We start from the raw sequence: 23,433 nt of genomic DNA, 5'->3' as shown, positions 1-23,433 counted from the left end.
CCACTGAAATGCTCGCACCAACCAACACTATGAGAAACATTTTCACACACTTTCATAGCAGGGATTGGCTGCATAAGGAATGATATTACTAGCATCACTCATACCTCGGTCACTTTCACATTGTCAAAGCTGAGGATAAGACAGAGACAGATCTATGAAAGTAACAAAATTGCTCTAGCCCAAACCAGAAGATATAGTGCACTGTAAATACTAGGTCCCGCCAGCAAAGGCATTATTTGCATAGGATATTAAATTTTAAATCCTGTATGTATGCATCTTTTATTTGTAAGACTGACCGTTTACCTATTATTTTAGCTTTAGGATTTTTATCGGATAAATTATGTGCCAAATAGAATTCATATTTCATACACATCAAGTGATTCACAAATCATATCTCGTCTTGTTAAATGTAATATAGTGAAGTTTGCAAGACCTAGGTTGTGCAGAGATGTGAATGGATAAAGAGTTTCAATGCATATTCACTTGCATATAACATCCCTTACCCCCTCCTCCCCCCCCCCTCCTAATTTTATACTTTAAAAAATAGCGGAGTGTGTAATAGGATAAAATTTCACATAATATATGTTAGTCTACGTAATGATGATTGATATTCGGTTGGCATGGTTTAAAGGTGGAAAAAGGAACGATAGCATACAGAATAGTTATTTAAATCTGTGCTTTTATTCACACAAAAAGTGATATTTGGAAATTTAAACAGTTTTGAATCAGGTCCTTCCTTCATTACTGTAGCTGACTAATCACATTACAGCACAGTGCCGCTTGGAGTTCAAGATTGTGCAGCGTTGCAGTGTCCAAAGTCTTGCGACAAAGCGTTGAGATTCTATCACTTTCTTGGTATAATTGTATGGAATCCACTGGCACAGTGATGTCCTTCTCTACAAACTTAGCCCATTTTGGCGCATAAACCATTCTGACCAACCTCTACTGCTTTAAAATCCTTCCCTGCAATACCATAAAGTTGTGCAATTTCACGCACTTTTTAAGCTGATTTACAGCATTGCCGTTGTCTCTTGCTTCTTTAACCCACTCTAGAACATTGATGTCTCCAGTTTATAATGTCCAATAACGGACCATTATATTGGTATTATAAATTTACTCATTCAGGACAAATATTTTAAGTTCCCTATGGGAATCAACATCTGTATTATTAGCTCCATTGTTGCAGTTCAGACTGGCAGCCGCCAGGAGCACCACCAACTGGATGAGGCTTTATTAATGAGCTACGCCAACAGGCGGCGTTGCGATGCACAGTAGCTTAAATCCATTTTGTGATGCGAATTTCAAATCACTTGCCAAGTGTCCAAGTTCCTTAATAATGTCACAAATTTTATTGGGTAAATAACAAATATGTCACTAGAGATCTTTTACATGCCGACATCATATGACATGGAGTGTCGAATCGACTTTTGTCCGCCCTTCAAAATTCCGACTACCTCTGCCGGGTTTGTATCCGCTGTCTTGGGACCCAGAGGCCTGCACTCTGCCACTGATCCATGGAGGGAGAATGAGACAGAGTTACTCACCACTAGTCTACATATGAATATGCAGCTCACGTGTAAAGCAGGCTTCACCTGCTCCTGAAGTTTCAATATTCCATAGCAGCCATTAAAATATATAAATGTGTGATTAAAACTGAGTTGTAAACCATACAATGAGCTCATTACATTATAAGTAACATTCTGTGTCCCATTTAAAGAATGCCATAACTCTGTTATAAAAGAATACAATAATACTCCCAAGTATCCCCACATATAAACCCTGTGTATTCCCTGCCTGTCATAAGAGGCCCTTGATAGTATGAGTTGCGACCATGGGGCCCTCAGCTGAGTCCTTCCGACCCCGACAGTGTTAGATCATAATCTATTAATCTCATAACCTTGTGAGTATTAGATCATTCGAGACCTAGGGAGTCTTTCATTTTCACACCCTTCGTGGCCTTTGTCTTTCTTTGGCTGATACCTTCATTTTTGGAAGTGTCATTTTCCCCTCTGATTACTGTTAATAGAGGATGGTTGTCCAGTTGTACTTCCTCTTAAAACAATAATCACCACCACTCTCCCTGTAGAAACCGTAACCTTACACATGTTTGCACAATCCAGTTGATGTTTACTTCTACAGTTTACTTACAATGAGACAAAATATGATTTGTGAATTACCTACTCACATGTGGCTGATATCCTGTCATTCTGCCCCTTAAGATACTAATCGACAACTTTAATGTATAAGAATAAAGATAACTTAAGTTGATGTATTTACTCAGATAAGAGGAGCTACAAACTGTGCCAGTTTAGATCAGTAACATGTTTTAGGATACTTATAACTGAAATACACTTCGATAGACCACTACTCCTTCTTCTTCTTCTTCTTCTTCTTCTTCTTCTTCTTCTTCTTCTTCTTCTTTTATGACCGCATAGGATCACTTTAGTCAGTCCTTCGTTCAGGTCTCTTTGAAGGAATTGTTTGGGCTTCTTCAGACGCTCCGATCTTCGTGCCCTTACCTTGGCTGAAAATATGCGTGTGTTGGTTTGTTTCATGTAAGGGTAAAGCAGAGGTTTGTATTCTTGAGTTTTGTGTTCAGTTTTATCTTGTTTGTGGTGTCTTCTGTTTTAAGGCCTATTTCCTTCAGATCCTCTCTTACTTCTCTGATCCATTTACATCCTGTTGTGTGGTATTTTTTGAGATGAGATTGTGTTGTACTAGTTGTTTCAGAAGTCTCGAATCCTACAACCTCGTGATATGTCCAAAGAATCCCAGTCTCCTCTTACACATAGTATCTGTAATGGGTTCTAGCTCTTTGTACACGACTTTGTTAGGTATTATCCGCCACTGTCCATCTTTCTGGTATTTTTTGTTGATGCAGGTTCTTCCAATCCTCCTTTCAATTTTCTGAAGTCTGTCAGTCTTTGATTGTTTATTCAGGTGAAAAAGTGTTTCTGCTGCATATGTAGATTCTGGTTTTATAACTGTATTGTAGTGTTTTATTTTTGCATTTATTTTTAGACATTTCTTTTTGTAGATATCCATTAATAGAGACAGTAAAATTGATATTAATGACAAGTAGGGTTCGGATGTTTAAGACCTAAAAATGCAAAATGCAAAGCTAATATGCAATCGAATATCACCATAATAATGGCAAAATATGACTCAAAAATAACTAAATAGACCCAAAAATTGACTAATTAAAGCCCTTTTTAAATTAAAAAAATCACAACTGCAAAATCTGATATGACAAATTTTTGCATCATTATTATTTTTTATTATTATTGTTATTGTTGTTGTTGTTGTTATTATTAATTATTATAATACACGTTTAAATATGTGTCTATTTCCCTTGGCTCAGTTATCAACAAGATTGTTATCTGAAACTGCGTACGTTAGGCCTACCCTTAAAGTAAGTTCTGTAAGACCTTACGTTGATGTACTATACAGTTTCTACAAATATGTTCCTTCCGGCTATACTATAATCCTCCAAATGATAGGCACGAGTGTTATTCACTACGTTATGAAATATGGTTTCTGTGTAGATATCAAATACATCTTTTACAGATGTCTTCCCTTATACTTCTAGAAGTATGTTATGAAGGTCAATCAAATATAAACAGGGTTTTTGTTTCTGAACATCAACAATTGGTAGGACTGGCCCCGCGCTTCTGCTATGCTTAGGTGGGACCGTTAGGAGTGGGGAAAGCGTGCTGTTAGATATTTCCCGCCAATTCGTCAGTGACGTTCACGATGTCGGAGCAACAGGTTCACCCCTCCACTGCGCAATGCATAATTATAACATTTCTTGCTCGTGAAGGAGTTACAGCGGCAGAAATTTGCCAGAGGTTGACTGCACAGTTCGGTGATCAAACATTGTCAATAACGCGTGTGTTTGCCTGGCATAAAAAGTTCAAGGAAGGACAAGAACGTGTGGAAAATCAACAACAAGATTGCCGTCCTCGGACCAGCATTACAGACGAAAACATTTGTACGGTTAACATTATTCACGACGATCAACGGGCGAGAGTATCAGAAATTGCAGAACAAGTTGGAATCAGTTATGGGAGCTGTCAAGCAATCATCACAAACGAGCTACAGTTCCATAAGGTGTGTTCCAGATGGGTTCCTCACCTTTTGACCAAAAATCTTGAAGTTGAGACGTTTGGAGGTCTGTCAGAGACTTGCAGCAAAGTTTGCGGAAGAAGTGACACATTTTTGAGTCGGATCGTCTGCTGCGAGGAAACATGGGTCCACCACTACTACACTCCCGAATCTAAACAAGCCAGTAAGGAGTGGCGGAGGAAAGGAGAGGCAGCACCAGTGAAAGCTCGACTGTCGGCTGGTAAGGTTCTTGCTACCGTTTTTTTCGATCGGCGAGGCATTTTGCTGATTGATTTTTTGCATGAGCGATGCACAATCAATGCTGCTTACTACTGCGAGCTGTTGAACAAGGCGAGGGTTGCATATCGCCGCAAAAGGCGAGACCAACTGATTCGGACAGTGCGCGGCCCCATACTGCATCTCTATCTCCAAGCTACAGGAAATGCACTGGACTACACTTGATCATCCTTCTTACAGCCTGGACTTATCGCCCTGCGATTTCCATTTGTTCGGACCCCTTAAAGAAGCTATAGGAGGGCTACGATTTGAAGATGACGAGAGTGAGGAAGACTTCGTGCGCAACTGGCTGGTGATACGAGCCTGTTCTTTTTATGATTAAGTCATCAAAAAGCTGCCCATACACTGGAACACATGCATTTCCAAAGCAGGAAACTATGTGGAAAAAAAAAAAAAATTGTAATTGCCTTGTGTTTTTCAATCAATTAATTTTAATGAAAAATAAAATCCTGTTTATATTTGAATATTTGACCCCCCCCCCCCCCCCCTTATACATTGGTCATCACATTGTGAATAAAGAACTTATTTTTCGGGTGAGGATATATTAAATAATGTTAAAGGACACCTATTTATGTTAAAGCAAAATGCTAAAGTGACAGATTTTTGTCTTTTCCTATACCATTTTAAATGCACTGCTAGAGCAGCCACCAAATTGACCAAAAATGACTAAAATATGGTGATTTTACTAAAAATGTTCAAAATGTGACCTAATATTAAGATGAGACCAAAATATGCATTTATATGACAAAGACCACTTATTGCTGATGGAAATCACCGACTTTATATTAAAATTAAATTCAACATGCAAATCAAGGCAGAAAACAAAATATGACATCACAAATATCCAAACCGTAGTGATAAGTTTGCTAGATCTTGCGTATTAGTTAATTTACTTGGTTGTTTCTGTCATTCAGGGAACTATCGTAATGCACATGATGTGCTGTTTGGTATGTATCAAGAGCTGCAGAGGAATAACATCAAGATACCTACAGAGATGCAAAACAACTTGATGTTGCTACATTCCTACATACTTGTGCGACTTCACGTGAAGAGAGGGAAACATATATTGGGAGCCCGTATGCTCATCAGGGTCGCCAACAACATCTCCAAGTTTCCCTCACGTAAGTATGGAATGTTTTAAAGCCATATTAAATCTTATTGATAAGTTTCGAAAATGTAGTCACTTTTTGGAAGTTCATATTGTGCATTTCCAGACTTCCAGTCTTTACCACATCAGCCAATTCCAAGCAAAAAAAAAAAAAGAACATTTACCATTATGACACTTTCACCCTTTTCCATTTTCACTCTTGAATTGTGCTTATTCTTGTTAGCAATTACATTTTCTGAGCTATAAAATTGATCTACTTGATCTCTTTTGGGGTTTCCTATTTTCATATGACTGTTATTCCTTCTTAATAATAGTGTCTAAATTTCAGTAACACTGCATAGTCATTATTTAACATTGCTCTAAAGTTTATGTTGGTTTAATTAATTTAAATAAAATATAAGATCCTGAGATCTTAGCTCATATCAGATTAAGTTGATTGTTTTATTCAGTCTTCATCATTTTAATTTCCCCATGTCCAGCTCCTGCCAGATTGTTGGCACTTCTCCACTGTTGCCTCTCCTTCCACCACTCCTCTTCAGTAATTGTATCCCAGTTCAATCTTCTTTTTCTTATATTGTCCTTGACAGAGTCCATTCATCTTTCTCTGGACCTCCCTCTCGCCCTCTTTCCTTCTATCTTAGCCTCCAACACTTGTTTTGGTAACCTTCCATCCTCATAATGTGTCCAAACCATCTCAATTTGTTCTTCTCCATCCTATCACTCAGTTTTTCTACCCTTATCTCTTTTCTGACCTCAACATTTCTTATTCTGTCTCTCCTTGTCTTCCCTACCATACTCCTCAGGAACTTCATCTCACTGGCCTGAATTTTACTCTCATTTCCTTCTGTCAAAGTCCAAGTCTCTGATGCATACTTTAATGTATGGGTATAGTACATCTTGTACATTATCTCTTAACATTTCATAGGAACTTCTCTGTTCCACACCAAGTTCCTTACATTGTGGTAGAACATATTTCCTCGCTTGTTCCCTTCTGCTGATTTCCTTGTCCGGCTGTACATCTTGCATTATTTCACTTCTCAAATATTTGAAGTACGGTATTCAACAACCTCAAGGTTTTGTCCCCTGATTATAACAGTTCCTTTTCCTTCTCTTTCTCCTCTTGTCATTGCTACTGTTTTGCTCTTCTCCACGCTGATTGTCATACTATATTTCTCAATAATGTCATTTAAAGCTTCTACAATAGAACGTCAATAATTCAAAATCGGTTAATTCAAAATGCCGCCTAATTCGAAGTATCTCTCGTTCCTGGAAACACTAGGTATGGTTTTTCATGTTATTTAAATTGTTTAATTCGAAATACGGATAATTCGTAATTCGAAGAACGTCGGCCCCAGTATTGCAATTCAGACTTTTAATTTTAAACTGTCCTTCATTTTATTAAAAATAATATATTACGGTGTAATTTGAATTAAAAATTCTCCGCGTCATGGTACAATGCGTCTTCCGGAACATGAAATCAGCTTCGTGGTCCGTATCGCACTTTAACAGATTCACAACTAAGTACTTTTTTATTTCCACCTTGTTGATACATTAGTAGCTTAAGGCAACTTATTGGTTAAAAGTGGTACATGTTTTGTATATTATTAACATCTTCAGCCACAAAACACTGTTTAGATAAAAAATTCATATATTGACAAAGTGCCAAGAAAAGCATGCTGCATTCATGCAACGCTCAGTCACTCAAAGTCTCGATGGAAAATATAAGGAAATAAAATCTACACTTTAAGCAACGTTTCCTATTCAACGTAGGTTCCTGAAATAAACTATGTGGCACAAAATCAATCCCCTGGTGGACTTTATAATGACACGCACAGATTAACGTGGATTCCTGAAATAAATTACATGACACAAATTCATAAAAATACCATAGTAGGCTTTAACTTTCAACACATAATTCAATGTTGGTCCCTGAAATATTCTTCAGCGCAGTTATATCATAAAGGAAAATCCAAACAAACGTCGTGATATAAAAATCTTGTCTACTGCAGCAACTGTAGTGACATGGACAAAAACCAATAAAATCATCACGAAGTATAGGCCGCTAAAATAAAACTCGGGCCGATGACCTTCGATGTTAGGCCCCTTAAAACAACAAGCATCATCAGCATCAAAATAAAACTCTCCTCGGTAGACACACATATCACCCTCTCCAACAACACGGTGGAATGACTCAAAAGCGGAGATTCAGTCTCCCCAGATAATGCAGCAAATATCATAACACACAAGGTCCAACCCTAACACACGCTGCTACCCGAGGCAAGTCACACAAACATGAAAATGTAGGCCTTTCAAATGAGGAACGCGTCCTCTTACTTATAATCACAACAAATATCACATGTCCTAAAGTTGCCAAAACTGATACAAATATAAATGACGTTGTCTAACATTTGCTCGAATGAAAATAAACAAAACCGCGCTGGTCACAAATCAAAGCACTCACGCTCGTAAAGCTAAACTTGATGATAAAGTGGCCAACTCTGTAATAATACCATAACTTGAAACCAAGAAAATGTCACATAGACAATCGATCTTGTCTGAACATCTGAGATTTAGGAAACTCGCATTATTAATAATAATAATAATAAAATTTGCAGAAAATTGATTCTAAATATTCGGAACTTGAGATATGAAACTGCGTTCAAGGAACTCTTGAATCATTCACTACTTTACACTCATCTTGACATTCAAATAATCATGAATATGACGCTACCAAAATTTGTGGATCCAAACTCCACCATCTCACACATTCTCATTCACACATCATGCAATAAATCCCAGAAAACGTGACAGCATGTTTACTTTCAGCTCCCATTAATAATAATACTTTAATATAGTCCTTCCTGACTTTAATTTAAATCCTTATTTACATTTAAGCCCCGAGACGTACACTGCGTCTCAAATATCAAAGAAAAACAAATCAAAAATATATGAGGCTAAAACAAGACATTGACTCGTAATAAGAATGACGTTAACCACTCAGCTAAAACTCTGAATAAAATTAAAAGAAAGCAAGCTGTGACTTCATGCAATCGGTCCACATTTACATTACAATAATATTTACATTTGCAAGCTTCCTAACATTTACTGTAATAGGATGTAGTCCTTCCAAACAAAAGCTAAATCTACTGAAATTAAATATCAAAACTAACCTAACCCCTTTTGGTACATTAAACCACATGCACACATACGTAATTACATTGAAAATCTAATACTCGTCTATTTCGTCGACTTTTACATGCCTGCCTGCATACAGCTGGCTCCTCATTGTGTTACCCAGCCATATCGAACATGATGCCATCAGAATAGAACTGGGTCAGTCCTTGGGTCTCCATCCTGACATCGAAATGTGTTCTCGTAGTCTTCGTCGCTGCTTCTGCTTCTAGAGGTTGTCTAAAACATCCCCTCATTCACGGTGTAGAAAACTGGGTCAAGATTAACCTGCCAGAATACTACCGCCGGGGTAATTTCCACTAACCGTGAAAAATCAGTTCCCATTCAGCCACGGGACAACTCTTCTTATCTAAACCCGTAATTAGGTCAAATATTTCCCATGCATTTATACTTAGATGCTGGACTGGAAATTGTGAAGTTTATGTCCTCGAAAAAATCTACTTAAACAAGCAGACTACTATGCATTGAAATTATTATCTGAAATTGTTCTTTCCCTCCGGAAATGGAAAGATAAATGCCATTCTCCCAAATTTTAAAATCTTGAATAGATTAAATGTAGACTGAGCATCTTAAACAAAAGTTTAAGTCCCCACACGATCAAGATACATAAGTCCTGACCCGTACTCGTGTAAATAATACTTCCTCTCACGATGTTAGCTGTGCAGAATCTTGCCAAATAAAGAGTAGCTAGGCCACTTGCTAGTTGCTTTTATCAATTTGTCCTCTCAGGCGCCATTGTATGCTCAATTAGGACCATCACTTACATAGACCAATGCCTAGTCAAAATGACTGTGACGCTATCATATCATTGGTACAACACATCGCGTACCTGACGCTTACTTCAGACGTATCTTGCTAGCTTCTCTAGCCTCTTGCAGGGCTTCCAAAATGTTTTCCATTGGTCCTGGCTGTTGGAGTTCCATTGTTTCCTTGTTCTGCTTTGTGTACATCATATTGAAATCCCTCCTTCTAAACATAGCTGGCGAGCAAATAGACCTGGGCTCCAAGCTTCCTGTAGAAATTGCGACTTGTACTGATGAATGTTGATGTTCCTTGCCAGTTACCAAGACCAATAAAAATGAAGTATACTCTGCAGGCCTTCGGGCTGAGCAGCGGTCGCTTGGTAGGCCAAGGCCCTCCAAGGGCTGTAGTGCCATGGGGTTTGTTTTTGGTTTGGTTTTTCTGTCCATTCAGATAAAACTGATTAATTAAATGAGCATGTCAATAAGGGCTCACATGTTTCGAGTCCATATGTGAGAATTGGAATGAAGTAGGTATAAAACATGGTCAATTTTACCTTCTGGGGTATTTTATCATCCCAGAGTAGATTTTTCACTTGAAAATAAAATTGAGAAGCTTTCTGAGTCCTATTAAGTATTTCCTGGTTTACTGTGTTATCTTTTGAAGTGGTACTTCTATGGTAGTTGAAGTTAGAAACAGACTGCAATAGAGTTCCCTCCAGTAAATGTTTAAATCTGTGCCCTTCCTGTTGGTAGTCATTTTAACAGTTTTTGTTTTACTGATGTTTAGTCCATATTCTTTAAACTGGCCATTCCATAGATTTAATTCTTCCTGTATTTCTGCTTCATTTTCTCCCCAGATCAGAACATCATAACCACACCCAGGTAACTGGAGTGGGACATTGATGATGATGATGATGATGATGATGATGATGATGATGATGATGATGATGATGATGATGGTGGTGGTGGTGATGATGATGATGATGATGATGATGATGATCAGAACACCATCTGCAAATATTAGTGTGTTAGGCTCTTTGAAATGTTCTTTGACCACATAACGATGATGAAATGGAGTGGTAAGAAGGCACTTCCCTGCTGGACTCCTCTTTTGGTTTCAAATCAATATCCCCTACTTGGACACAGCTTGAGCACTTTTGATAGAACATCTTTACTATATTGATCAGGAAGTTTGGCACACCTATACCTTCAAGGCATTCCCAGATTATCTCTCTAGTATAAGTTTTAAATGTTATTAGGTTGAATTTCATTGTATAGAGTCATTGTACTGAAGTTTTACTGTATTTGGCTGTTGAGAAAAATAAATCTCTCGTATTCCCTAGATATTGTTCCTATCCTGACCTCGACGGTGATAGAATGTTCTCGAGCTGGGCTGAGAACGGCTGCTTTCACCTACGCCGCAATGTTGATGCGGCCAGAGTATCGGTCGCAGATTGATCCAAAGTACGCCAAGAAAATAGAGACTGTGGTCCGCAGGCCGAACCGTCTCCCAGATAATGGCATGACTGAGGACGAGCCGGAGACGCCCTGTCCATACTGCAGTGCGCCCGTCATCGAGACTGAACTGAACTGTGCTCAGTGTAAAAACACTCTCCCCTTCTGCATCGCCACTGTAAGTATAGTAAGAACCGCATGGAATTGAAAAGGGCCAGGTAAAGCTTCCGCTAAAGGCAGTTTCCATTTTATAAAGGTGAACTAGAAAATAGTGTATGTTATCTATTTATTCAAAGCCTCTGTGGCTCAGGCGGCAGCACACCGGCCCCTCACCGCTGGTTTCCGTGGTTCAAATCCTGGTCACTCCATGTGAGATTTGTGCTGGACAAAGCAAAGGTGGGACAGGTTTTTCTCGGGATATTCCGGTTTTCCCTGTCATATCATTTCATTTCATTTCATCTATCAGTCATTAATCATTGCCCCAGAGGAGTGCGACAGGCTTCGGCAGCCAGCACAATTCCTATCCTCGCCGCTAGATGGGAGCTTCATTCATTCAATTCCTGACCCGGTCTATAGACTGGAAACAGGCTGTGGATTTTCATTTTATCTATTTATTCACAGTAGACAAATGAAAATACATCAAACATCAACGGAATAAATAAAAATTGGCTACTTGGTTTTACTGGTTCATTAGACACTTAAAAACACGTCACTGTATCAGAATACGTTAATATTTAGTTATTCATTTTATTTATTTATTTACCGAGTGAGTGGCTTTGTGGTTTGAGTCATGTAGCTATCAACTTGCATTCGGGAGATAGTGGGTTCGAACCCCACTGTCTGCAGCCCTAAAGATGCTTTCCCATTTTCACACCAGGCAAACGCTGAGGCTGTATCTTATTATGGACATTAACCAAAAACAAAACCCAACCCTTAATCTAAATGAAATCTCAGCTAACACCCTTCTAGAATTATTTTTCTAATACAACTTCAAACCAAAAATATCCCATCCATAACAATTTCGTATCCCCTACCTATCAAATATTTACCCCTCCTCCTCCCCAACTTCTTTCAACCAAGTTCCAACCCAATCATTTAATATCGATCCACTATTGTTTTATGAGAAATATCTTTAAGCCTTTTAATATTTTACCTAGAAGCAAATGATATGATGGAAGAGATGAAGTCAACATTTATTTGACAAAAGGATGCCACATTTGATACAACAACTTTACACCTACCATCTGCATTCTTCTTGGCAGCATCATACAACCTTCAAGTGTGAAGTTATCCTTATATCGATGTCTTTAAACTTTCTAATATATATTTGGCCATCTTGTAATGATTCTACAAACTTTTCATCAGTGAACTCTTATATTTTGTTTTGATTTTTCTTAACCGCTCAACGTGGAGTGCCGTACACTGCACGCAGACTCTTCAACACTCTCTGTCGCGGAGTGACGTACATTGCACGTGCATAGCAGCTTCTGCTTTGTGCTTTTATCTAACGAATATTTCTTGAACTATTACAAATGTAATAAGATATATCTATAGACGAAGCATCAATCTTTCATTTGATGCGTATATCTATCGAGTTTTTATCGATTAAATATGATATATCGCGTCTGGAAAACCAACAAGTTCCGTTGTTGACATCTTTGGAGCTAAATGTTTTCTTGTGATTGCGAATTTGAAAATTAACGATGTTTTATCGTATGATGATACAGAAAGTTTAGTTTCATTAAACAAGGACTATCATTATAGAATTGATACACAGGAAAATATCGGCTGCAATGTTGTTGATGGTGGGTTTGTGTGAGAAGACATGAATAATTACAGAGGGCAAAGGGAAATGTTTACAGCAGATTATGGGTCTCATAATTCTGAAGTGCTGCTTATATCCTATGTGAAAAATTTTCAGTTGTTTTCTACTGTTGATTTGGTAAAGATAATAGTAGAATAGGCAGATATTTATGCTCAACATCACATGTGATCACACGGTATGTTATTTCCGTTCTGATCGAGGGTAAACGAATGTGTACCGGTTACTGTGGAGGAAATGTATGTAGTTCTTGCATTGTGTATGTTAATGAGCATAGTACAGAAACCTGTACTGAGGTGTTATTTCTATAAAAATAAAAAATAAAAATAAAAACGGGCACAAGCTACTCCTATATTTGGTTCAGCCATATCTCTTGTTCGATTTGAATGCGCCAGAAAATCCCTCCACATCACTGATCTTAGGTACTTCTAGTAAATTATGCTGTTTGTGTGTTTATGCACTAATAACAAACTGAACATTTTGGTAAAACTCATTGGACCGCTTATCATTTACGCCCAATTAACTAAAAGCCTGCGCTCATAGTATGCTTGGTGCTTTACTCCTCCCGCAGCACAGGGTAGCCAGGTAGTGAAAGTAGTCTCACGCTGAGAGGTTAAATATCATTAATGCTTCCATACATATTTCTCTCAGTTGTATTAATGTTAAAATCATTCATCACATCTGTATTTTAATGTTCTTGTAAATTGCTTTTCATTGTAGCTCTCGATTACATAATGAAAATTCGGCAAAAAGGGAAACCCACCTAAAATCAAATCAAAATTAGAGCAAAACCCTCAGTAAGGACAAACTGCCTAGGGTTTGCAGATGGTTTAGCTCTGTTAGCCCTTGACATGGAATAAGTCCATGCTCAGATCACCAGTCTCCAGAAAATTGCATTAAAAATAATATTACAGATATCCTTTGAGAAATCTCAGAAAATGCCAATGAAACCCCTTGACATAAAGAAGCCATCATAAATGATCAAAAAATTAACATAGTCCTACAATTTAAATACGTTGGAGAAATCGTTATGCACAACTAAAGCGAGAAAGCAATATGGATAAATAGAACCAACAAAATGAAAAAAGCACAACTTCTAACCTAGTCAACCTATAACAAGAAATGCTTGTCAATAGACACTAAGATCCAACACTGCAAAACTGTAACTTACCGAGCTCGATAGCTGCAGTCGCTTAAGTGCGGCCAGTATCCAGTATTCGGGAGATAGTAGGTTCGAACCCCACTCTCGGCAGCCCTGAAGATGGTTTTCCATGGTTTCCCATTTTCACACCAGGCAAATGCTGGGGCTGTATCTTAATTAAGGCCACGGCCGCTTCCTTCCCAGTCCTAGCCCTTTCCTGCCCCATTGTTGCCATAAGACATATCTGTGTCGGTGCGGCGTAAAGCCAATAGCAAAAAAAAAAAAAAAAAAAAGACCTGTAACTTTGCCCAAAGCCACTTATGCTTGCAAAACCTTATTCCAAATTTAAAATGAAACAAGAACTGATCAACTCCTCAAAACTGAAAGAAAAATTATTAGAACTTGCGTAAAATAAAAAGTACCAGATTGAAGGAGTCTGGAGAATTCTTCCCAATGAAACTGTCTATCGAGAGAATGATCCAGTTACCAGCATGATGAAGAAGAAAAGAATCTCTTATTTCTTTCACATCTTACAATTACGAGAAAATAGGATTTTACGACAACTAGTGATGAAAAATCTGAGAAAAATGACAGGAGGGCATTGGATCAAAGAAATTCAAGAGGATCTCAAAACAGTTGGTCTTGAATTTACAGATGCAGAGAACAAGAATAAAATTACCACTCTTCTTAAGAATCACTAATTTTCAATTGAAATGATGCACAGAAGCCTATAGAGATTTCAGACTAATTAAGAACACTGTGATCAGAACGAATGAAGAAGTACTGGGCAGAAAAGAAGAATCAAACAGTAAAACCTTTAAAGAAAAAGTGTACATGGAAGACTCAAGTGGTCCAATGTGGTTAATAATAATAATAAAGTGTTTGTAGTGTTTATGTGCTGATGATGGCTCCAAGAGCCCAAACATGTCCACTTTTATTTCATAAATAATCTTTTCAGATTATAGTGTCCTGTCATTGATTAGGTGGTTAAAACTATATATTTTTCTTAAGTTATTGTAATTTTATTGGTGATTCTTCTTCTTCCAGGGTCGTCATATTGTGAAGGAAGAGCTGACATCGTGCCCAAACTGTGATTTTCCGGCCATCATAGTTGAATTCCGTCTGTGAGTACACCTCAAATATTCTGTGCAGTTCCCAGCTCTGCGATCAAGCAAAGAATAATTTCCCTGTCACTAGAATAACGGCAGTCTCCTTACCCCAGGCACTATTCCACCCTTATTTTCTCCAATGGCTAGGATCGCAGAGCCAAAAACTGCTCTATAGCCCTCTTCTTACTCCACCTTTCTTTCTTTCTTTTATTTATTTATTTATTTATTTATTTATTTATTTATTTATTTATTTATTTATTTTGAAAATGTTTAATATTCTTAATATAATATACGTTGATCACAGCAATGTTGGCATACATTTCTATATATATTTTTGTAGAAAAAATAACTAAAATCAGACTTCTTAGTGAAATGTTTTTTAATGCTCCTTAAGTCAGTTGGCAATTTAGTATATGATGCTGCAGCAGAATATGCACTACTTTTTATTCCATAATGACAATACCATTTACTTGTATTACATATATCATGATGTGTGTTTATATTACAGCATTGTGGAGGGGGGAGATCCATGCCCAATGTGCTCGGAAAACATAGACATCAAGAACATAGTCCGGATAGAAGACGCAAGACCATATCTCCATCCTACGGGTGAAGATTAAGATTTTCGTCTTAAATCCCAGTTTTATTCTCCTTTAAGGTTTTGACAGCTGTGCTGTCTTATAATGAAGGGTGCAAAAACTTTGTAAGACTCTTAGTATTTTATTTATAAGACTATGTCTTGCGTAGAATGAAATGCTTAGAACATTCTGCTTGGGTCAGTCAGTATTGATTGAGACTTGCTGTGTAGCTCATAGACTATTCACAGCAATCTAAACCATTGTTTGCAGTTAACTCGAAGACACCTGGAGGCAACAGTTTAGAGTTCATCATATACTGAACATTTTTGTCCGCAGATAAGTTACGTCTTGTTTTTTAAAGATAATTTGTAATGATTGTTCAGTTGAAACGTAGACTTGCATGTAGAAATGAACACTATATGTATTGGACAATGTGCACTATATCACAATGACAGCATATTGATGATGGAGATAATCAACACACCGTTCATGCAGCTGTCCGTACACTGAGAAAGTTTCTCTGTACACTTTACAATGAAAGACGTTGATTGCTTGTTGAACAATTGTTTCACAGAATCATGAACCACTTTATTGGCAGTGAAACGCTTATCCTTCAGGGCATTTATCAGTGCACCAAAGATGCGACTATCACAAGGGGAGAGAGCTTGGCTGTTAAGCATGTGATCCTTAAGACCACGGTGAGAACGGCACTGAGTGTTCATTGTTGCGTTAGCAGCATGTGAACGTACATTACTTTGGAGTCCATGCCTGCTTAATTTCCAATCAAAGCAGCTCCTTTACACAAGAATTGAATCGTGCCACGTTTTATTCGTTTGGACATGACCATTAAACATGAATGTTGCTTCAGCTCCTTTTTTTTTTTTTTTTTTTAGTACGTCGCACCGACACAGATAGTCTTATGGCGACGATAAGATAGGAAAGGTGGGGAGGGAAGGAAGGAAGCGGGCCCCAATATTTGGCTGGTGTGAAAATGGGGTTCGAACCCACTATCTTCCGCATACTGGATACTGGCCACACTTGAGTGACTGCAGCTATTATCGAGCTTGGTATTATTATTATTATTATTATTATTATTATTATTATTATTATTATTATTATTATTATTATTATTATTATTATTACATGTGCAAGTGAAACCTTTTTCAAAACAACTAACACTGCAGAAATAGACAGATTCCTCAAGATTGAAAGAAGAAGAATCAGAACCAGTAATAAGCACAATCAGGAAAAAATGAATCTCATTCTTTGAACATGTAGTCAGGACTCCAAAAAACAGGTTCACAAGGAAAATTATGAAAAAACTATGGAACCGTAAGAGCAACATTACAATACCAATATAAATGATCCGTTATACTTTCTCATGTGGCCTTTTGAGGATCCAACCCGCCTCTGGGCTGATGACCTAACAGACAGGCATCATTTTCAATGTTTTATTTTACTCTCCAGATGGCAGTAGAGAAATGGACCTCTGTTGAGTGAGTTTTTATTTTTTGTCAGGTGAAACGATTAAATGTGTCACCAGAGATGTTTTATATGCCGGCAGCGTACGACATGAATCGCTTAATGGACTATCTTCCACCTTTCAAAAATCTGACTACCTCCACCTGGATTGAGCTCATGATCTTGGGAATCCCAGCCTGCAAGCCTGACACTCTACCACTGCTCCGAAGATGGAGCTTGATGTTTCAATCGAACAACTGTTATAATTGAATGGAGCCAGGTTGTGTGAATATGGTGGTAGAACACTAAGACTCAAGTTTGCAGATGTCCTCCTGCATGTTTGCTTGCGTGCATGCTTGCGTGCATCTTAATATTGTTGTGGAGCAGAAGCCCATAGTGTCTTCATTTCCATTTCTGTTTAAAAGAGCATACACTTGCTCATATATACAACCGACATAAGGCAGTTCATCCATAGTCGTCATGTTATCTTTTGCCTGCCATCTCTTGTAAACAGAAGAGTTCTTATACCAACTCATTTGGATATTAAATAGTGGCATGAGTCTCAGAGTCAGTATTAACATACTCTTGTATTTCACATACGAAGGTGGATTAAATATGAATGAGCTTCTGAAACAGGCACAGTATCCTCTCAGTGGTTGTCAGTGAGGCAACAGTTCACTCTTTAGGCATGCTGGACAATCAACGCTTGCTTCTACAGTCCCTTGTTATTATTTCAGTGAGTTAACGGAAGTTGCAACACATAAATATTCAGTTTTTAGTTCATGAAGATCTTGAACCTGCAGAAATCTTGCAAAAATTGTGAGTAGAGTTCAGTAGGAACGTACTTTCAGAGTCTCAAGTATATAAGTGGCACAAATACTTTCGTGAAGGCCAAGTTGAGTTGCTCAGATGGTAAAGTGGTCCAGGCTCACAAGGGAAATGTTAACCTGGACAGGTCGAAATCTCTCCCGAAATTTTGCAACATACTAGATAATGTTGCAATGCAGCGCTAAGTGTACACTATAAGCGAATAGTGGTGTAGCCATCCTGGCATGGTGGGTTTGTAGCCAATAACATCAATCAATCAATCAATCAATCAATCAGCCCTTTGTTTGTATTTAGGGCTGTCAGCCAGGTAGCAGGTTCCCTATCAGTTGTTTACCTAGTCTTTTCTTAAATGATGTCAAAGAACTTGGAAATTTATCGAACATTTCCTGTAATAAATTATTCCAATCCCTAGTGCCTCAATTTGTCCTCTCGAATTCCCATTCTCCAGTCTAGAGAGCCAAGAATAACGGCCAAGAGGATTTGTTGTGCTGACCACACGACACCCCGTAATCTGCAGGCCTTCGAGCTGACCAGCAGTCGCTTGGTAGTCCAAGGCCCTTCAGGGCTGTAGTGCCATGGGATTAGTTGGTAATGTTAGTTAGAATTCCCATTCTATCTTCATATTATGATCTTTCCTAGCTATACCAGTACAAGCTCCACTGAAGCGTATTCATCTACTAATGTCATTCCATGCCGCCTCTCTACTGGCAGCTTGGACCCTACCGCTTATTCCAATGAGCAAAAGAATTCCCTTCAGGGTCCACCTATACAATACGTCATATAATCTTATTGATTACATATACATTTATTAAAAAATCCAATTATGTTACATGTTTTGCCTTAAATTTAAGGCATCTTCAGCCGCATAATAAAAGTTTGAAGTTAAAATTGTTAACAAGATTCTTAGGCTATAAAAGAAATGTTCTGGCTCTTATAAAAGTTATGACACAATGTGGTTGCAGTTTTTTTTTAAATATCATATATAAGACAGGTCCGACAATATGTATGTAGTTTATCACATGTCTCTTGTAATAACTTACGATATTTAGAAATTCATTAGAATAGGGTACTTATCAAGGCTGTTTTTGGAGAATAATTTGGACCTTATTTTATCACGGCAAATTGTAAGATGCGGTGTATGGTCTTATTAAAAGTCTGAAAGAAGAAAAAGGAAAGAATAACTAAGACGAAGAAAATGTACAAATTTGAAAAACAGGTATAAATTAGGGAGATAAGTTTGTTTAACTCACCCCCTTACTTCCTCTCTTTCATAATTGGCTTTTTAATACTAAATGTAATCAATAAGATTACATGAAGTATTGAGTAGGTGGACCCTCAAGGGAATTCTTTCACTCATTGGAATAATATATTGTTCAATACGGACCAAAATCATAAAATTTATAACATGTAACCTACCGCTGAGTCAAACAGCTCATCTCTTTACTCTCAAGTCTTCCCAGCCCCGAGATTGCAGTAGTTTTGTAACACTAGTCTTTTGTACGTAAAAGAACTCCTACAAGACTAAATTCTGGCACCTCGGCATCTCTGAAAACCGTAAAAAGTAGTTATTTGGGACATAAAGCTAGTAACATTATTATTATCAGGAGAGATTTTGATATGTGCAGGACAGAATTCTGTCTTCAGAATCCCGCTTCTTCACGATAACACTAGGCCCCACATTACATTTTCCAAAGATGAAGACTTGGTGCGCAGTTGGCTACATACCTGTCCGTTTTTTTATTTTTTAGGAAGAAGTAATCAAAAACCACCTGTGCAGTCAAAAAATGTTGTAGACATCAGTGGAGGCTATGTAAAAAAAAATAATCCCATGACCTTTTTGATAGACATTAATCAAATGAAGAGTTGAAGAAGTCTCCTTCATATTTGAGTGACCCTCGTACTCTGTTCAGTAGAGCAGTCTTTCTGAATCAACAGTTGTCTGATTTCAAAGTCTTAGTTATCGACAGCTGATAAAGTAGATGCACAGATGTTCAAATAAAGTATGCCTGAGAAAACGAAATCACTCCAAAGGCATTCAGTACCAACTTTTTCTAGTCAGTGGCTGGGGTGTGTTTCGTTCTTTCAGTATTTACTGTAACAAGAAGCATGAATAATGAAATATTTTGATGTAAGCTTGGTTGGAGTACAGGTTCATTTGATGGAACTGATTTAAACTGCAAGGACGGCTTCAGCACAAATTTAACTACTGCAATGCCTCTGGGCCCAAATAATTTTGCACCCCCCTTCCTTAAACTTGATAAGACATAATTGCAAGTACTATTATTTTTATGAAATGAAAAAATGAATACAGCAGAATGCCTCCAAGATAAAATATCTTAATACCATTAGATAATAATTATACGGTAATACAACTGAGAGAGCAAACACCTATCAACTCTGCACAATTCACTACGCCATATTTTAAACAATAACACATAATCACGATGAGAGTGGAAATTCTCATGTTCTGTTAACTGCTGATTTCCATGCTTCCAGTCATTGAAGCCATTTGTTGCAAATTGGGATGTCCCTCCAGAAAGTTTACAAGGAGCACGTTGTAGTGTCTAGGTGGCATTGATTCGCCACCAGTTTAAGTAAGTTGTATCCTAAAGTCATCTTGATACCCGTACTCAGAACCGAGGGGGCTGCGTTTCAACATTGTGGTGGTATTTCATCATCATCATCATCAGTTTTCCACTCCAGTTGCCTGGGTGTGGTTTACGAGCACTCTCCACTTCTGTCTATCCATGTACCACTCTTCTCTCAAGACGACATCCCAGCTGATTCCTCTTGTTCCTATGTCCTCTTTCACTTGGTCCAGCCATGTATTTATAATATTAAAATACTACAAAAGTGTGCGCATTCTAAAAATTCATTTTCAAACTGTTAGAGTTTTTCATTTCTGCCGGCCTGGTCCCGGGCGCATAAGGCCCATGCCTAAATACGGTGCTACATGTATGAATCACATGGTTGTAATTGACGTTGGACATTTGTTGTGTAAGGGCGGCTTTTAGGTTATTAGTCGCATTGTGGGAATGTTGACTGGTCTTCCATTCAACAGTGCTGCATACTAATCATCTAATTAAATCTGTTGAATTAAATGGCCACATATTTGGTGTGATGTAGTCATGTAGATCGGCTAGCAATCTTGTATCATAACAGCTTTGTACACAGGGACAAAGTCTTGCTGAAGTAGTACAATAAACTGTGGTGCATTCCAGAAGAGGTCCTTGTTAAACAAGTCCTGCTGAAACACGTGCAGACTTCCATTGCATACAGTGAGCACCCAGAGCTGCATAGCTGTCTCCAGTATCAAAATATAGGGAGCAGAATTCACCCGAAATGTAGAAGAAAGGGGTGTCATGACATGTCCTTTGCTGCTCGATGTGTACACCGACATGAACTGCCTTTACAAGTAATAACTCTCATTATTGTTCTGTATTGAAGATGACGTTGATATCTATGCCTAATGAACTGCCTTTTCCGACCATAACTCATATTGAATGTCCACATGCATCACAGCGCAGATTGTTTCCTCAAACACCTAGAGATCTCTGATATTGCCCCTCATGGACATTCTGGGTTCTCATTAACAAAGTTCTGTACCTGCTGAACAAACTTTGGTGACTCATACCATCTAAATGCTGTGAATGCCTTAGCGCTTAGTTACAGAGCTTCCAACTCTTTCCACACTTTGTACACAAATGACCTGAAGACTTTCAAAAACTGAACAGTTTCAATACTGCTGTGCTTTACGTGTTTCACAATAATCACATGTAATTAGATAATGAAGCCATTTGTTGCAAATTGGGATGTCCCTCCAGAAAGTTTACAAGGAGCACGTTGTTGTGTGTAGGTGGCATTGATTCGCCACCAGTTTGAGTGTAATTAGATAATGGCAATTAGATAATGGACAGTAAAGACGATATAGTCTGACATTGAAGCTCTGAAAAGATAAAAGTGCAGCGATTAATTAGCACGAAATCGCAGGCGCATAATTACGTCCTCATATGTTGTACGCACTCTGTATGGTGAAGCTATCCCAATGATGAGGTACAGTTTCTGCACTGGAGACAGTTTCAAAGATTCCAACTTCCTCACGGTGTCTTGTTATACATCATTGACCTGTTTTTGTTCGTGCAGGGACACTCCATGCTCAAGCAGTGTACTCTATGCAGACACATACAACAATGTCAAGGCTCAATTTTTTCAATAGTTGTAATGGCAGAACTACTACTACTACCAGGCGAGTTGGCCATGCGGTTAGAGGCGCGTGGCTGTGAGCTTGCATCCGGAAGATAATGGGTTCGAATCCCACTGTCGGCAGCCCTAAAGATGGTTTTCCGTGGTTTCCCATTTTCACACCAGGCAAATGCTGGCTGGGGCTGTGCCATAATTAAGGCCAGTGCGCCGTAAAACCACTAGCACTATTACTACAACACACACACAATCTCTCCCTCTCTCTCACATAGCATTGTGACCTTACACATGTTGTGCCAATTTGTTCTGGACCTAACCTGTTGTCAATTTTCTGCCTGTCGTATGATCTTCCTTTAAGGCATCTAGGTGACCTCCTTCACCTGATCAACCATCTGCTTGATACTCTTCCTCTTGAACTTGTACCATTGATTGTTCCGTGTCCTGTATCCTTCTCTAACAAGGGAAATTTTGCACACATGTTAAATGAGTCAAGTTTAACACAGTGACCAAAATACTTCTTTCGGAACTTAACTTGAGAGACCTGCAGAAAGTGTTTAAGTTCATAAGTTTGAATTAGCTCACTCAGCCACGCAGCCAACGACTACTCCATGTCCTATCCGCAACTCGCACTGTCCAACAGCTGACTTGATGCCACGCTGACAAACACTTATAGTCGTTGTATGGGACTAGTGGTGGTTTGTATAATGATAATCAACATAGGCAAAGTTATTTTTGTGCTGGAAGGAAACTATGGAACATGTGATAGTAAGCCCTTATCCTCACTTCATTAGGTGTGGTTGGTGTAGAACTGCTTTGTGCTTTCAACATTTCTACCACGAGTATAATTGTGGCAGAAGCTATAAGGAATAACTTTCTTTCATGTGTAACGTACCTTGATTTTCACTATAACAATCTTGTCCTATTGCCATTATTGATCCACAGTCAATGCAGGAATTAAATTTTTTCTCTTAATGCTCTCCATTTTTTTCACGATGTGCTACGCAATTAATAACAGAATAGAAAAGAAGATCAGTACGCGTTTCCTCGGCGTGTGAACGCTGTGCGAAACCGCAGTCCTGCGTAGCAAAGCGCACCAATTCAAACATGGGAACTTCAACGTTATCTGTAGGTCGCATGAGTTAATTTCCGAAAGAAATGTTTTGGCCATAGTGATATTCTTGGCTCATTTAACATGTATGCAAAATTTACGTAAGATACGTGATTCTCCGGTTCGCGCCCTTCCCCTGTATATGTCCCCTGTCACCTTGTGAAAACAGGAATATCTTCAGGTAACATAGTAAAGTAAGAGGTCTTCTCATGCTTAACTCATTCCTTATTGACACATTTGTTCAATCTGTGTCCATGATATCCTTAGCATTCTTCACCAGCATCATC

At 38.3% G+C, this 23,433-nt stretch overlaps 1 protein-coding gene across 1 annotated transcript in view; it reads left to right on the top strand.

Annotated features, from left to right (window-relative positions):
- Nucleotides 1–15,828, top strand: part of Oseg6 (intraflagellar transport protein Oseg6) — a 152,642-nt gene extending 136,814 nt beyond the window's left edge. Inside the window, exons 22-25 of the mRNA XM_067156768.2 lie at nucleotides 5,316–5,522; nucleotides 10,788–11,077; nucleotides 14,910–14,986; nucleotides 15,480–15,828. Of these exons, the coding sequence (XP_067012869.2) occupies nucleotides 5,316–5,522; nucleotides 10,788–11,077; nucleotides 14,910–14,986; nucleotides 15,480–15,591 (686 nt within the window). The 3' untranslated portion in view covers nucleotides 15,592–15,828. The remainder of the gene's footprint in view (nucleotides 1–5,315; nucleotides 5,523–10,787; nucleotides 11,078–14,909; nucleotides 14,987–15,479) is intronic.
- The last annotated feature ends 7,605 nt before the right edge of the window (nucleotides 15,829–23,433 follow it).

This window comes from Anabrus simplex, chromosome 12 (assembly GCF_040414725.1).
Source record: "Anabrus simplex isolate iqAnaSimp1 chromosome 12, ASM4041472v1, whole genome shotgun sequence".
Taxonomy (NCBI): domain Eukaryota; kingdom Metazoa; phylum Arthropoda; class Insecta; order Orthoptera; family Tettigoniidae; genus Anabrus; species Anabrus simplex.
This window is presented reverse-complemented; position numbering and strand designations above follow the sequence as displayed.